The sequence below is a fragment of the Paramormyrops kingsleyae genome, chromosome 9 (genome assembly GCF_048594095.1).
Source record: "Paramormyrops kingsleyae isolate MSU_618 chromosome 9, PKINGS_0.4, whole genome shotgun sequence".
Taxonomy (NCBI): Eukaryota; Metazoa; Chordata; class Actinopteri; order Osteoglossiformes; family Mormyridae; genus Paramormyrops; species Paramormyrops kingsleyae.
In genome coordinates, this window is record NC_132805.1 from 36,196,656 (window position 1) to 36,211,443 (window position 14,788).

The 14,788-nt window shown below is 51.0% G+C and overlaps 1 protein-coding gene across 1 annotated transcript; it reads right to left on the minus strand.

Moving 5' to 3' along the window:
* Positions 1-84: 84 nt before the first annotated feature.
* Positions 85-14,442, minus strand: kiaa0319 (KIAA0319 ortholog). Its single transcript, XM_072716924.1, has 21 exons — positions 14,235-14,442; positions 12,767-12,894; positions 11,312-12,015; positions 10,417-10,585; positions 10,238-10,336; positions 10,060-10,157; positions 9,882-9,969; positions 9,714-9,806; positions 9,128-9,260; positions 8,617-8,845; positions 7,830-7,953; positions 7,379-7,511; positions 6,461-6,609; positions 6,098-6,249; positions 4,815-4,953; positions 4,100-4,259; positions 3,861-3,994; positions 3,118-3,240; positions 2,627-2,717; positions 2,460-2,551; positions 85-881 (listed from the first exon to the last, which is right to left on the minus strand). The coding sequence occupies exons 1-21, from the start codon at positions 14,249-14,251 to the stop codon at positions 709-711; spliced, it is 3,228 nt and encodes a 1,075-aa protein (XP_072573025.1). The 5' UTR covers positions 14,252-14,442; the 3' UTR covers positions 85-708.
* Between the last annotated feature and the right edge of the window lie 346 nt (positions 14,443-14,788).

The following is a 14,788-nucleotide window of genomic DNA, read 5'->3' on the forward strand; positions in this document are numbered from 1 at the left end:
AAACATTCCGTATCTTGACATGCCCCCACCCCCCACCCCCCACCCCACCCCACCCCACCCCACTTTCTCCGTAGCCTAAGTGTTGCTGTGTGGGTTTAGGTCCTTGGCTGTTGTCGTGCATGAGACCCACGACTTGTGGCTGTGCCCCACTCTCAGCATTAAGGCTGCCCCCTTGTGGTTCTGCTGTGCAATTCACAGAACAACCATGGCTGTATGTACAATGTCCTGGAAGGTGTGTAGAACCCTCAGGGTGGGAGGTCTGCATACAACCATATCAAAGAGACGGTTATAACAGTATTAGAAGTGCAAAAAAATAGCCCTACGATAATGTAAGTCTGAATCATTCACGTCTGCAAACATCAGTACAGGCCCTGAACACAGCATATTAAAAATCAAGGATTTGTTGGCTTCTGCACAGTCTGTAAACACAAACCGCAAATGAAAGGATTGTACAGAGTGACTGGAAGGAACCACACACATTAAAATCACAAAATAAATAAATGATTAGCAATCATCATCATTAAAAGCATAAAAATGTTAAGGACCGACCATAATTACACCTACATTCACCGGTCACCGTTCCCAGGGCATTATGGGACACTTCCTGTTTCCTGGGCTTGTGTCCATCATTATCCAGCAGTGTTAGTGCAGGCCTCCCTGCCGATTACCCCCCCCCCCCAGTGCTGAGGAGTGGAAGCCTGCCGACCCTCAGCTGTCCACGGTCCGTGCGTTGAAGGCCCCCCCGTTCCTGGGGGCACCGTTATGCTGGTTCTTACTCCTGTCCTGCCTCTCTCGGGAGAAGATGGTGTCCTGATCGCTGTCAAACTCTGACTCGGACATCATCAGGCTGGAATTGTGCTCCGTGCTCCTGTGTTTGATGTCTGTTACCGGGAAACATGATGGATACAAGTCGCACTGTGAGTATTAATACATATGAGAATGTCAGGCCTTTGGCATACAGCTAGGAGAAATTTATCATCCATTTTTATAAAATAAAAAAAAAACATGAATTGATGATGAAGCAGCAGCGATATGAAAACAGCCCGTTGTGCTCATGGTGCATTCAGGGGCTGTTCCATTAAGGTCGCTCAACAAACCTGCACTTCAGTCAATTAACCTGCCGGAATTAGCGTTCGTTCCCATTTAAAGCTCAAGCCGTAACGTGAAGATGAATCAGCCGCACCTTGTTGACGTTAACTCAAGCCAAGCTTGTTAAAGCCGCCGTTGGGTACGACCACTGGCCACCTAAGCAGCCCTGAGCAAATGGTCATCGCTGACATCACAAAAAGGAGAAGCAGCAAGGGGAGTGCTCTGTCGTGCAGCCAGGCAGACGCTTCTCAGGCCGACGCTGCTCAGGCAGACGCTGCTCAGGCAGACGCTGCTCAGGCCGACGCTGCTCAGGCCGACGCTGCTCAGGCCGACGCTGCTCAGGCCGACGCTGCTCAGGCAGACGCTGCTCAGGCAGACGCTGCTCAGGCAGACGCTGCTCAGGCCGACGCTGCTCAGGCCGACGCTGCTCAGGCCGACGCTGCTCAGGCAGACGCTGCTCAGGCAGCTAGACAGCAGATATCCCACAGATGAGGGGGCGCCGGCCGATGGTTGGCTGGTATTACGGTAATAAAATTTGCTGGCCGATGGTTGGCTGGTATTACGGTAATAAAATTGAGTGCCGCTAAAATTTGGGGTGGGGCTGCAGCACTAAAACTTTTTGCCGGTTAATTTCACCGCCGTTGAGTAGCGGAACGACAGATTTCCGGGACCTTCCGGGAGAGGGGGGCTGTGTGAAATAAGGATTACAGGAATGTCATCACGAAAAAGGAAACATCACCGCTATTAATGAGGCTAATAATGAGGCTAATAATGTTTCTGTGGCCCAACTGCTACAGCGTTTGACTGGTAACCAGAGCTGCTGGTCTGAACTCAGCCCCCCTCAGTCCTGTATGTAACACAGGGAAACCATAACACAGGCTTTTCAGCGAGGGCTGTATTAGAGAACAGTATTCAGTCATATTAAATAGATACTAACTCTCATTAACTTGTTAAAAGACATTTGTGATTGTTCCGGGGGGAGGCGGTGGCTTGTGAGGGGTTGCCCCCCCCAGGATGTGGCGTCCAGGGCACACGCCTGAATGCCCGCTTTGTTAATCTGGGCCTGCCGTTTCTGCTGGAAGAAGGCCCCTCCTCATTGATATATCAGTTAAATTATCTATTTCAGTTCAACTGCCTACTAAGTAACATTTTGCTGGCAAGACACAATTTGGTTTTTTAAAATCTTTTCAGGCTTTTTGTTTAGTGACCTTCATGCTACACCCACCAGTACTGCTGTTTTACAATAAACCATAAGGCCTTTTACATGTTTTAAATTCAGTGATCCACTGTTTTACAGACAACAGGAGCCCTGACAGATTAAAGCAGCCTTTTGCCCCCTCTGCACCACAACAAACTCTGAAACGACTCACTGTATTTTGGCCGCAGTTCCATACGCTCCTGCTCATCCATGTTGTCCAGAATCGTGTATTTGGTTTTCTTCCTCACTTTCGTCCGCTTCCTCCTGTAAGTTTAACATTCAGGACAGCCCCATTCCTGCATGAAGCAGAGCCCAAGGGGAAACGGGAAGGGAAGGTACCTTTTGCAGCAGCAGATACAGGCCCAGCTGGCTGACAGGATGCAGACGAAGGCCACGAAGGAGCTCCCAACCACATACAGCACACTCCAGTCTACGGCAGAGAGAGCAAGATTATCCCGGAAGTCACTCGGTTTGACGAGCGAAAGAAGACCTCTACGGCTAAATGAAGATACGGATGAAGAGGCAAGGGGGATTACAGGAGACTGGCTCATATCTGCTCACTGCAAGAGGCAAGGGGGATTACAGGAGACTGGCTCATATCTGCTCACTGCAAGAGGCAAGGGGGATTACAGGAGACTGGCTCATATCTGCTCACTGCAAGAGGCAAGGGGGATTACAGGAGACTGGCTCATATCTGCTCACTGCAAGAGGCAAGGGGGATTACAGGAGACTGGCTCATATCTGCTCACTGCAAGAGGCAAGGGGGATTACAGGAGACTGGCTCATATCTGCTCACTGCCAGGCTCTCAAAAAATAATTACAGCGCTCACCGCAATTGTTTTCCCTGTCCTGTAGGAGGCGACGGATGGGATTCTCCATCCAGAATGGCTCACAGACACAGCGCTTGGTGATGGGGTCACAGCGGCCGTGGTCTGAACACCGTAGCAAACACACTGCACCATGGGAAAGCCGGACAACGCTCACGTTAGCACAGAAGTGTACACCACGCGTAGCCATGCGCCATGCGCCATGCGCCGCTTAATGACGAGGATACGCTCTGTGAAATGCACCATTTGGCAATTTCATCACTGTGCGAACATCACAGAATGTACCTGCACAAACATGGCTTACTACACACTAGTAAGTAACGATAAAAAAGTACAGTACATTAAACAAAAATTATTATTATTATGTTACTGGTTAATGTATTATCATTATCAAGTATTATGTACTGTACATAATTCTATGTGCTATTCGTTTATATGACTAGCAGATGTTTTCACCAGCATTACCACAGACACGTGAGTAAGGCATTGTGCTACGACGTTATGATGGCTACACAATTTTTCAGCTCAATTGTAATATTCTGGGCCCACCGTCGTATACACGTTCCATCGTCGTCTGAACATCATTATGTGCCACATGACTGTAATTCCCACAGTCAGCATTTCTGAAGTTCATCTGAACTTCCTTACACAAGGACTGACGTTCCATTAATGTCCATTGCTGACTAACAGGTATCAAATGAGGAGTTAGTGGGGGCGAGGCTCGGCGTGTGACGGGTGTCACTCACTGCGGGTGTCCACGCGCAGCACCCTGAATGGCAGCAGCTGTGTGTCCCCAAGCAGCAGCACACACAGGCGCCGGGCCAGCAGGGGGCCGGGGAGGGGCTCGCCTTGGCCCTGCGCCGAGATCCGGAGCACGGTGCTGCGGAGGGGAGGGGAGGTGAGGAGAGGGGAGGGGAGGGGAGGGATGTCGAGCTGCATGGTAGGAGATCCTCATGCGCACTGACACTGGAAGGTGGCTGCGTACCTGACCTCTGACCCCGCAGACAGACTGCGCACTGTCACGTTGGCGTCCGGCATGTGCAGCAGCTCCGCCAGCTGCCCCACCAGTGTGTCCATCTGTTGTTGGCTCACCTGGGACACAGTCGCCTGCAGCTCCAGCTCCACCTCGGCCTGCCGGAGGGGGTCTGCGCACGAGGGCCCACATCCCATGACGTCACATCGCCCAGTATTACATCATGACACACCGTGTCACACCAGACTACATCATCAGACTACAATGCACCAAACACATCACATACCACACACACACTTGTATTTACATCTTAGTGGGGACCTTCCATTCATTTGTATGGGAAAAAACCTAGTCCCAACAATGACAACCTTAACCCTTAGTAACCAAACAAAATGCAAGACTTTTGGCATTTTTCTGATTGCTGTCACAGATTTTTATAAAACTGAGTTTCCCCTTGTGGGGACCAAAAAGGTAGTCCCCGTTTTATCATGTTGTGGGGACATCTGGTCCCCAAAATGTAATATATACACATATCCTCCCCACACACACATTAGACATAGTTTCCCATGACATCACACCACCCAGTATTACATCATCAGACATCACGTCACATCAAGTTTACATCAGATTACAATGCACCATACATACATCTCATGCCAAATCAGAAATACGTGGATCACACACACAGACACACAGACATGGGAGCCGTGTAGCCGGGGGCTCCTACCAGGGAGCACCTCCACGGTAGCGGTGGCTGCGCTAAATCGTCCCTGAGGGTCGCTGACACGTAGCTGGAAGAGGTAGGTTCCCTCCACCAGGTTAGCCAGGTGCAAGGAGTGCCAGCGCTCCGAGCCGTACAGGACGTCCTGGGGGCCACAGTGTGTTAACAGTGTGTGCAGGGGGTGCCAGCGCTCCGAGCCGTACAGGACGTCCTGGGGGCCACAGTGTGTTACCAGTGTGTGCAGGGGGTGCCAGCGCTCCGAGCCGTACAGGACGTCCTGGGGGCCACAGTGTGTTAACAGTGTGTGCAGGGGGTGCCAGCGCTCCGAGCCGTACAGGACGTCCTGTTTGCCATAGTGTGTTACCAGTGTGTGCAGGGAGTGCCAGCGCTCCGAGCCGTACAGGACGTCCTGGGGGCCACAGTGTGTTACCAGTGTGTGCAGGGGGTGCCAGCGCTCTCAGTCTCGAACATTTCGGCAGCAAGTAACGGGTATGTTATGTTGGGGTACAGAGAACAAAGTGAATGTAAAACAGGAGAACCAAGCTGATAATGACTTGATCAAGTTTTACTTCATGTGGTCAAGCCACTGCATACCGTTTGCAAGTGTGCAAATACTGTTTTATGGTAGTACATTTTTTCACTGAAATAAGGCATAATATGTTCCCCATTCCAACTTGAGAATGTTCATCTATATTTGATATGTAGCCAAACAAAGTTGCATAACATTTTTATAATGAGAATCTGGGCCAATTAAATTTTGTCATGCAGCAATACACTACAGCAAAAAATAGTGCTGTCCTATCAGAGAAACACCATTCATGACCACTAGGGGGAGTTAGAATCACTTAGAGTTGTGGTTCTAACCTTTTTTGCACTGCGACCTAACCTTTGTCATGTCAGCTCAGTCGCGACCCTATATCACGTATAGGTTTAAATTAATGCAATGATCAAGCACACAGTGCCAGTGAATTTTACATTCAGCATCTGTGGTTTGACTTCTTGGACTGGTTGAGTGTTCACTAGTTTTGCATTTGCAGACCCAAGACCCGTTCATATAGGTTAATTGTAGGACTGGGGCTGGTAAATCTGATCCTGGATCAGCATAGGAGCTTACCGGTTTTAAAATGCTTACATTTCCAACTCTGCCTCGCGCCCCTTTCAGAACTTCCCCATGGATTGAGAATCGCTGAATTAGAGATGCAATAACGAATCTCCAGACATTTCAATATTTAGATTAAAAATAAACCAACAAACTACAGGAGCCCTACAGACGGTGCCTGCCGACTCACCCCTGCTGCTGGGCTCTGCCCATCCCGGACCCACAGGTAGGACACCGAGTCCGGCTCAGCACCAGAGACATTTCCCTGCAGCACTACAGAGTTGTTGGGCAGAACCAAGGTGTGGCCCCCACTGGTGTGGACTGAGAGGGGCTGCTTTACACCTGTGGGGGGGTTAACACTGACTCAAGTGGCAAACACAGACTCTCATTTTTCATAGTCACTCATAGTCACTCAACCAGATGCATAAAGAGTTAAACTGGACATGACAGCTTTGGTATAAACTTTGACTAGCAAATCCAGAGCAGTAAGGAAACCTATGCAAGGTCCGCCTGGAAAACTGCGACTGGGATGACTGGATGAAAGCAGACCCACCTTCACATACAGTGACGTTAAGGTAGGCGCTGTCTATCGCCCCCTGCTGGTCCTCCACTGTCAGCCTGAAGGTGTAGTGACCAGCCTGGAAGCCTGATACCAGGGCTACAGCCTTGTCAGAGTCCTCCATTGTCAGCCCGGAGGGACCACTTCAAAGCAAGAGCAAAGGACGAGTGGTAGTATGACAGAATGAGACGCTTAAAATGCAGCACCCCCTAGAGGGCTCCATGAGTAACACAAGTCACACCCACTGAAGGGCCAGGCACTGATGACAAATCTGAAATGTTGTTTTTTTTTTTGCCTTGAGCTCCATCAATAAGAAAAATTCCAGACTCAGGCTTAGTGACTTTGACAGTAAGTCATAAAAACCAGTAAAAAGTAAAACAGCGCTGTGGGGGTCGGAGCGTAGAGTCTGGAGGACAAGGGTGTGGTCAGAAAGGAAGAGTATTCAGGCAAAAAAGAGTCAGACCACACTGGCTTCACAAAAACAGCATACGAATGGCTCTAGAGGCATGGTTTACATTAAATTACTCATCTGTATGGGATGTGAAATGTCAATAATATTATAGCTGAGTACAGCGTGTGGCTGCAGCCACCACATGACAAACCACCTCAGGGATGAGAACCTGAGTGCAGCCATGGGGAAGGTGATACCTCAGCACCATACTCAAGGGCCCAATGGAGTAGAATGACTCTGGGCACTTGTGGGATTTGAACCAACAACCTTCCGGTTACAGACACAGATCCCTAGCCTCAGAGCCCCCACTTCGCCCCACACCTTTACATAAACTGACTCTTAATTCTGAGGGAGAGTAATACACTGTGTCTGTGACTATCTGAAGATGCACCTTCTGGTTTCACTGCAGTGTGAGTCCTGGGTCACTCTGGGTTAGTATCTGGCTGAGCAGGCGGGAGTACCTCAGCGCCCCCCAGTGGAAGGCCGTGATCCCGCGGTCATCCGTGCTCCTGCTGCCGTCCAGCCTGGTGCTGCTTATGGGGAGGGTCAGCAGCTGGTGGGGGCTAACCACTGCCACGGGGGGGGCGTTCCTCTCTAGGACACAAACACCCCCACATGGCTCAGAATGAGGCCACAGTGTCTTTTCCCTTACCGCCCCCCCCACACACAAAGCTCATCCTGTTATGGTCCCATAGTATTTAAAATACCAGGATTAGCTTGATTTTCTCCTCTATGAAACGTGTTCGTGGAGAAAATGTCTAATTATTCACCTTCCTTTTTAATATCCTGTGCTAGTAAACAGGACACTGGTTAGAGTGGATACTCTTCTAAGCCTGGCCAAGCAGGCGGGCAGCCAGAGCGTGCCCAACATCCCATAATATGCAATGCGAATGCTGGTGTGCCGGTGCCCACCTGCCTGTACGCTGAGCGTCACCCCGTCTGAGGCCTGCTGGCCGGCCGAGTCAGTGACAGTGAGCAGGAAGGGGTACTGTCCCTGGCGCAGGTCCGAGAGCTGGAGCAGGGCTGTCCGGGCACCCTGGCACAGAGCAGGGGGCCGTCAGGGCACGGCGACATCGGGCGGGAGGGCACTGGTCTAGCTTCCTGACCTCACCTCCTGGGGTGAAGCTGTTGTGGCACAGGAATATCCCACCTCCCGTCTCCGTAACGGGCTGCAGAGCTGCTTCAGAAATTGCTGCCTCCCCAAGATGTATAGAAAGAACTGAACCTTAAGGGGAGCAGCTCTGCAGAGTCATATATACCCAAACATGATATGCAGGTTTTACCGCCGAGATATAAGGTTTAAGGCTCCGGGCCCCACGCAGCTGTAAGACGTGGCTAGTGAACGTCAAGCCGCTCTTCTGCTCACACAACTCAAACCCACAGCATCGTGGACCCGCATGATGCGTCCATCCAAAGGGACCGAAACAGGAAGCCTCTACTCAATGGTACGACAGCGAAGCCCTCGGGACGGCCTTCAAAGGTACGACAGCGAAGCCCCCGGGACGGCCTTCAAAGGTACGACAGCGAAGCCCTCGGGACAGCCTTCAAAGGTACGACAGCGCAGCCCTCGGGACGGCCTTCAAAGGTACGACAGCGAAGCCCCCGGGACGGCCTTCAAAGGTACGACAGCGAAGCCCCCGGGACGGCCTTCAAAGGTACGACAGCGAAGCCCTCGGGACTGCCTTCACAGCCCACCCACCCGCATGGTCGGCCTCTCGGCCCAGCTCCCCGGGCTCAGGCTCCACAGGTAGCCGACGATCTCGTGGTCGTCGCTGCTCCGGTTCCCACACAGGGTGACACGGTCCAGCGGGAGCGTGACCGTCACATTGGGGCCCGCGTCGGCCGCCGGGGGCAGATCGGGGGCCGTGGTGACTCTGACGGTGGCTATGGTGGAGTCACTCAGCCCATCAGAGTCCGTCACTGTCAAGCTGAGAGAAAGGCTGCCTTTAGGGTCGCCTCCATTGCCCTTCATACAGCGTCAGAAATGATGAGTAATAATGTTCTCTGTTATGCAACTAACACAGTAACTTGGCTTATCGATTTACACAGTTTAAGGGATATGGGCAGCGGCACCATTAGTACATGATAAACATTAACTGCAGCAGCTGTAAGCAGCCTGTGCTCAGGGTTACCGGGGAAACGGGGACATTAAGCAGCTGTTTGACGCAGAGACCCAGTAATGGGGATAATTAAGGTCTAAGCCATGGCACCTGAAGGTGTAGTCTCCAGGCTCCAGGTCCGAGAGGTGGAGCAGGGGGGTGTCAGCGAAGGCCTTGCTTCTGCGTGGTGGCCCTTTCACCTCCTCCCAGCGGTAGGTCACCACGCCAACATCGTCTGTGCTCCCTGGAGCCAAGGAGAGAGACGTGCTCAGAAATATCACCCTCTCTCATTAGCGGGAGATTCATCTCAGATTTATAAGGGAAGTATTCTTACAGGAAAATGTTGCTTCTGCTCTGAGGGCAGGATGAAAAATGACTGAGTCAGAGAGATAACCAATCAGACTGTGGGTCCAAGCCAGTAGAGGAGGTGGGACCGAGACATCTGATTGGTTGACCCTGCCTCCTTTAATTGCTTGGACTAGCCTCCTCTATAATCTGATTGGTCCTCTCTGAACCAATCATTTTTAATTCTGCCCTCAGAATATTTGTGCATAAGTTCTCTTAAGTGTCTCCTGACTGTATGACTCTCCTGGACCCCCCCCCCCCCCCCCCACTGCTTGTGCCAAAAAAGCAGAGGCAGACAATGTCCTTGATGTTTATAAGCCTGGGGGAAGACGACTGGGGGGGGGGAGCTTACGTCTGCCATCGATGGAGACCAAGGGGGCAGGGAGCAGGACGTCCTGGGCGGGGGGGATGACCACGGCTCTCGGGGGCTGGTTCACACGGGCAGCTGATGGAGCGACAGAGACGTTTCAGCTTGTGTGGATCTTAGTGTGAATATGCAGCCCCGACAGGTGGCACCCACCAGCTTTCACGGTGACATTCACGAGGGCGTCTCCGGCCCCGTGGTCCCCCGTGACGGCCACTCTGACGACGTACACACCTTCGGAAAGCTGACACAAACAAAACGGGCGTGTCTGCAGTGAGCAAAACGCACATTATTGTGCCAGCAGAGATAGACTATAAATCGAAACGCATTTTACCCCTGAGAGCTTCACTGTCTTGCTGTGCATGCCCTCCATCTCCCCCTGGTGGCCATTAGGATAACTGCGTAAACTCCAGTCATAAGAGTATGTGCTTTCTGATGACAAAGAAAAAAAAAATCACAATTAACTAATGCAAGAGACGTGTATTAATCAGCATAATCTCTTCCCTACTTACCTGTCTGGGGCTCAGGAACCACAATGGCTCCCAGTTCCACAGTGCTCATGGGTAGCGTCACCTCCACAGGGTCTCCTGCCGAAACCAGCAGGGTTCCCACTGTTCGGAGGCAGACATTAAAACGTCACGCCATGTGGCACCCAGAACACTGCTTCCCCCCTTTTTGCTGTTCACCGTACCTTTCTGTGGGGCGCCGGTGGGAATGGTCCGATTCAGGACAGGGGGCAAACTCCCAGTGGGAAGGCAAGTGGTAATTTGGCGCTGAGGGGGAGGGTCAGTGGGACCATCTTGGGGAAACATCGTGGGCTGCATCTGCACGGACGAGGCGTTGGCAGGCAGCTCCTCGCTCTGATTGGGTGACAAACGCAGAGTCATCAGTGTCCTCCCTGTGTGACACCGATCAGCTCCTCGCTCTGATTGGGTGACAAACGCAGAGTCATCAGTGTCCTCCCTGTGTGTCACCGATCAGGTCATCACTCTAAAATCCTGTCACCTAAAGCCGCAGATGAATTTCATCGACCCATCTTCTAAGCGCTTATCCTGCGCAGGGCCGTACGGGGGCACAAGGCAGGGCACTCATTTCACAACATGTCAATGCCAATTCCCCAAATGCATCACGACGTCCCGCTGCAGTAGGAGACTGGACACGCTGATCATTTCATTTCCTCAAAGGCAACAGTGCAGGGGAGGGGGGAGGGGGGAGTGTGGAGGGGGGTGTTTCTGTGGAATGCTGAGTCAGCATGCTGCCATATGGCCCGGCGGAGCGACACCGTCCACAGGGATCGTGATGCTTCGTGATCCCTGAGCAGAGGGAAGCTTCTGTCCTCCGAGGAAAGGAGGAGTAAAACCGTGTCACGCAACCTACTGTGTCGCACGGACACAAGACAACAGTAAACGGTGAATAAGCGGCCGGCTTAAAAATTGACTGTGTGGCTTCAGGGTACATAAGGCTAAGGGTCCAGTCAAAAGAAGGCGTTTTGGAAGTGTGGTCATCAAAGATATCACCCCCCCCCCCCCCGCCCCTCCGGAAGTGCTGATTCACCGTTTTCTGTTCTTTGAAGAGGGGATACTTACAGTGAGGTTCTGTGTGGCTGGGGACACTGCAGGGTCAGAGGTAGGGGCTGGTTCAGTGGCGGGTATCCCGTTTGTAGGGGGGGATGGGCCGTCCTGGGCAGCGTCCTGCACAGATTCCCTCTCCACCGAGCCGCCCCCCATATCCGTCATGTTTAGAAGAGGCAGCCAGTCCAGGTAGCCAGAGCTCTCCTTCTGTTCCGTCCGTGCTGCCTCAGGTCCGCTCTTCACCGCGATGCCGAATCGGCCGCCATCTTCCAAACTCCTGTCAGAGTACTCCACGTCCGTCCACGTGGGATCGAGGTCACTCAAGTCTCGCGTCCCATCGAAGAGGGCCAGGTCCCTGAGGACGGCAGCGGGCCCTTTGGGTCGTGACAGGGGTCTCCAGCGACCCGGGTAAGGCTGCCCACGGACGAGGGACTGCAGCACAAGTGGCGATGCAGGGCCTCGACGCACGAAGGTGATGTAGGAGTCGGAGCCGGGTCTCGGACGAGGCTGGCAGCCCTCTTGCCGCTGGCAGCTCAGCACGTAGCAGTGGCGCTCGAAGAGCCACGCCAGGTCGCAGCCTGGCAGTTCACAGCAGGCCTTGGCGCACTGGCCTACCGACGGCGCCTCTGGCACCCGCAGGATGTTGCCGCTCTTCAGGTTGGGCGAGACGATGCTTTCCGAGTACGTCGCCCCCTGCCAGCACTGCTCTGCTACTGCACCTACAAACAGCAGGTGACCGTGATACGGTGCAGTAAGGAAATCCCACAAACTCGCTTACACCCGACTGCTTGTTCATGCTCCAGGTAGGTCCTGTTATTGTGGCCTTTAGATGCTGTAGTAATAGTTTTTACTCATGTAAACAGGGTAAGTACCTGAGTAAGTAACTACATGCTAAATATATCTTCCACCCTGGTAATCGACAAAAAGTATTTCCCTTTTAGACCATTACCCGACCTAAGTGACCTCACTAGTATTTCTTGTCAAAATAAAATACAAAATTAAAGTATTATTCCAAAATCCGCAGCATGTCACGTGACTCTAGCCATCTGACTCAATATACAACAAGGAAGATGCTTTTTTTACAAGCTTGGTGCTCACAGCTGTACTGGAAACAACCACAGGCATCTCTGTCAGCTGTACAAATCGAATGTGATCCTATGTCGTCATTTAAGTGAAGTTCAAAGCAAATCCAAAACATTAATTATGTAATAACCTGCCATGTTTCTTAATTTACCACATTATCTTCTAGAGACTGTCAAATGCTTCATTAGCTGTGTTTGGCTGAGCAGAGTGGTAACTGCATTCATTCTAATTAATCGGGTAATTAATAACATCAATAAAGCACTACGTTCGTCCAATCTGTCATCTTCACAAACCCCAGCACTGGCATTTAGGAATGCAGAGCATGGAAGCATTCGACCCCCCTGGGTGTTATCACCCCCCAAAGAAAACGCCAGGTCGCAGACCCACCCTCTGTACACTGCAGAGCCAGGCAGAGAAGCAGGACGACCACCCTCATGACGACGGGGCGATGCTTGCGGGACGGGCGTGGGCGTCCGCGGTAGGACACGCTAGAGCACTCCTCCAAAGTCCTTGAGCTTGAAACAGAGAAGTGAGTAAGACTGTAGCCACACTCCTGACTGCGAGCAAGGAGAGTTGAGTCACTTGGATGTTTTAAAAGTGAATCAAGTCTGGATTTTATGTTTGCCCCCTGCTGGAAAGGGGTGGCTGTGCGGATATTAATGTCATTTACAGGTACAGTTACCCCTGGGCCTGGGGAAAAAAAATCTACAAAGCCAATCAGTAAGATGCACACAGAACAGTTGGAAATCCACCCTAGGCAAGGAAACAATCAGAAAATGATCGATTATGCTGAGCCTAGCTGGAAACTCCCTAAGAGGTTGGTTGTCATCACAGGCTGACCAATGTGGCAGGCATTTAAACGTCTAAGAGCAAAAGGAGCACGGCACACTTACTGTCAGAGACAGTATGAACTTACTGACAGAGACTTACTGTCAAGACAGTATGAACATTTCAAGGCTCCTGAGAAAGGTCTTGGTGTGGAGTCACCTGAGGGGGCGTGGCGAAAATTAAAGAACAGCCGGGCAGTAATTCTGTGAGTCCGCTAGATTCAAAGATCCACCAGAAGCTAAACCTGCAGCCAGAAGCCGCCGCGTAAATGCCGGTAACCAGGGGGTTAAAACATCAGGCGTAAGCGAAGGAACAGCCCTAAGCTGGGCGAAGCCTACAGGCTCAAAACACTCCAGCACTATAACTTACTGGGCTAGTGTTTCTACATAATCCAGTGAGGATTACGAATTTCAGAGCTTTCGGCCTGTTTAACATCCTGAAATAATTCAGTGTCACTGGTTAATTTAATACCATATGGTGCCTGTCCGTCGATAAGCGAACACGGTTATTTCTAGGCAACCACGTATTTCGTTAAAGGCGATTACAAGAAAATTATCAGAGTCACATGCGCTTATGAAAATCAAATATACCGGTTAGTCAGTGGGGTTGTAATAAAATATGCAAAGGAAAAACAAACAACGGTACTCGCAGGAAACATCAAATTTGTTTGAACCGGGCTTTTTGGTCATTTCATCTTTCTGTCCTTCTTCATAAGAATTCTTAACAGATGTGTGTGCTGCAAATATACATTTGAGTTAACATTCAATCTGAACAGAAACTGTATTATACAATAGTGTGCAGATTATGTCCAGGGACTATGCAGCTCTTCAGCACTGCATCCTCGAACGGCGACAATAATAACACCTTTACATACTACCTTCAGAAAAACATCAATATACTGTTCGGCGGGGAGATTTGATTTAACTGTATTTTTCTATATATTTATCGAAACAACTAAAAATGACTTTTTAAGGCGTACTGACAAATTGCTTACAGAAAGCGAATAAATGTAACGTACTATACCTACCTTAGCCGAGACAGCATTTCCCGTCAGGGTTTAAGACATTCTTTGTCTCAGATACTCCCTTCATTAATACTCAGGGTAAGCCGTATTTTGTGCACGATTCCGCGCAGGGACATCGTCCTGGGTCCGGCGCGGATGACAGGCGCAGGCGTCGCTGCATCTGCGGGCAGAGCAGCGGGATGCGCTCAGCGCCGCTCCGGAAGGGGATCCGTCTGCCGCGTAGCTGCGCTCTTTGCGCTGCTGCCAAGTCCGAAGGAAAACAGCGATCGGTGTCGGAAAACGGGTCCCCAGCCTTTTATTACCGACCTTCATATAAACCGAGTGTCGTACTAAAATGTGATTGTCTCCTACCCATTTTTATACTCATAATACAAGACTGCTGCGTAGGACAGGCACTGCATAAGGGAAAAAAACATTTCAGCTTTTATATATGCATATATATGCTGAAAGGTTTTTTTTTCAGTTTTTGTGTAGCAAGGACAGCAAAGCACATCCTTAATGACGCTGCAGATTTTCCCCGATCTTGGCATTAGCGAGCATAAACGAAACTGAAAGCT

Bases quoted from the DNA above. Each gene is read 5' to 3' on its own strand.
- kiaa0319 (XM_072716924.1), bottom strand. The intron at 10,337-10,416 runs GTACGGTGAACA...GCCTCCGAACAG, and splicing joins CACCGGCGCCCCACAGAAAG to TGGGAACCCTGCTGGTTTCG. The intron at 7,512-7,829 runs GTGGGCACCGGC...TTTGTGTCCTAG, and splicing joins GACGCTCAGCGTACAGGCAG to AGAGGAACGCCCCCCCCGTG.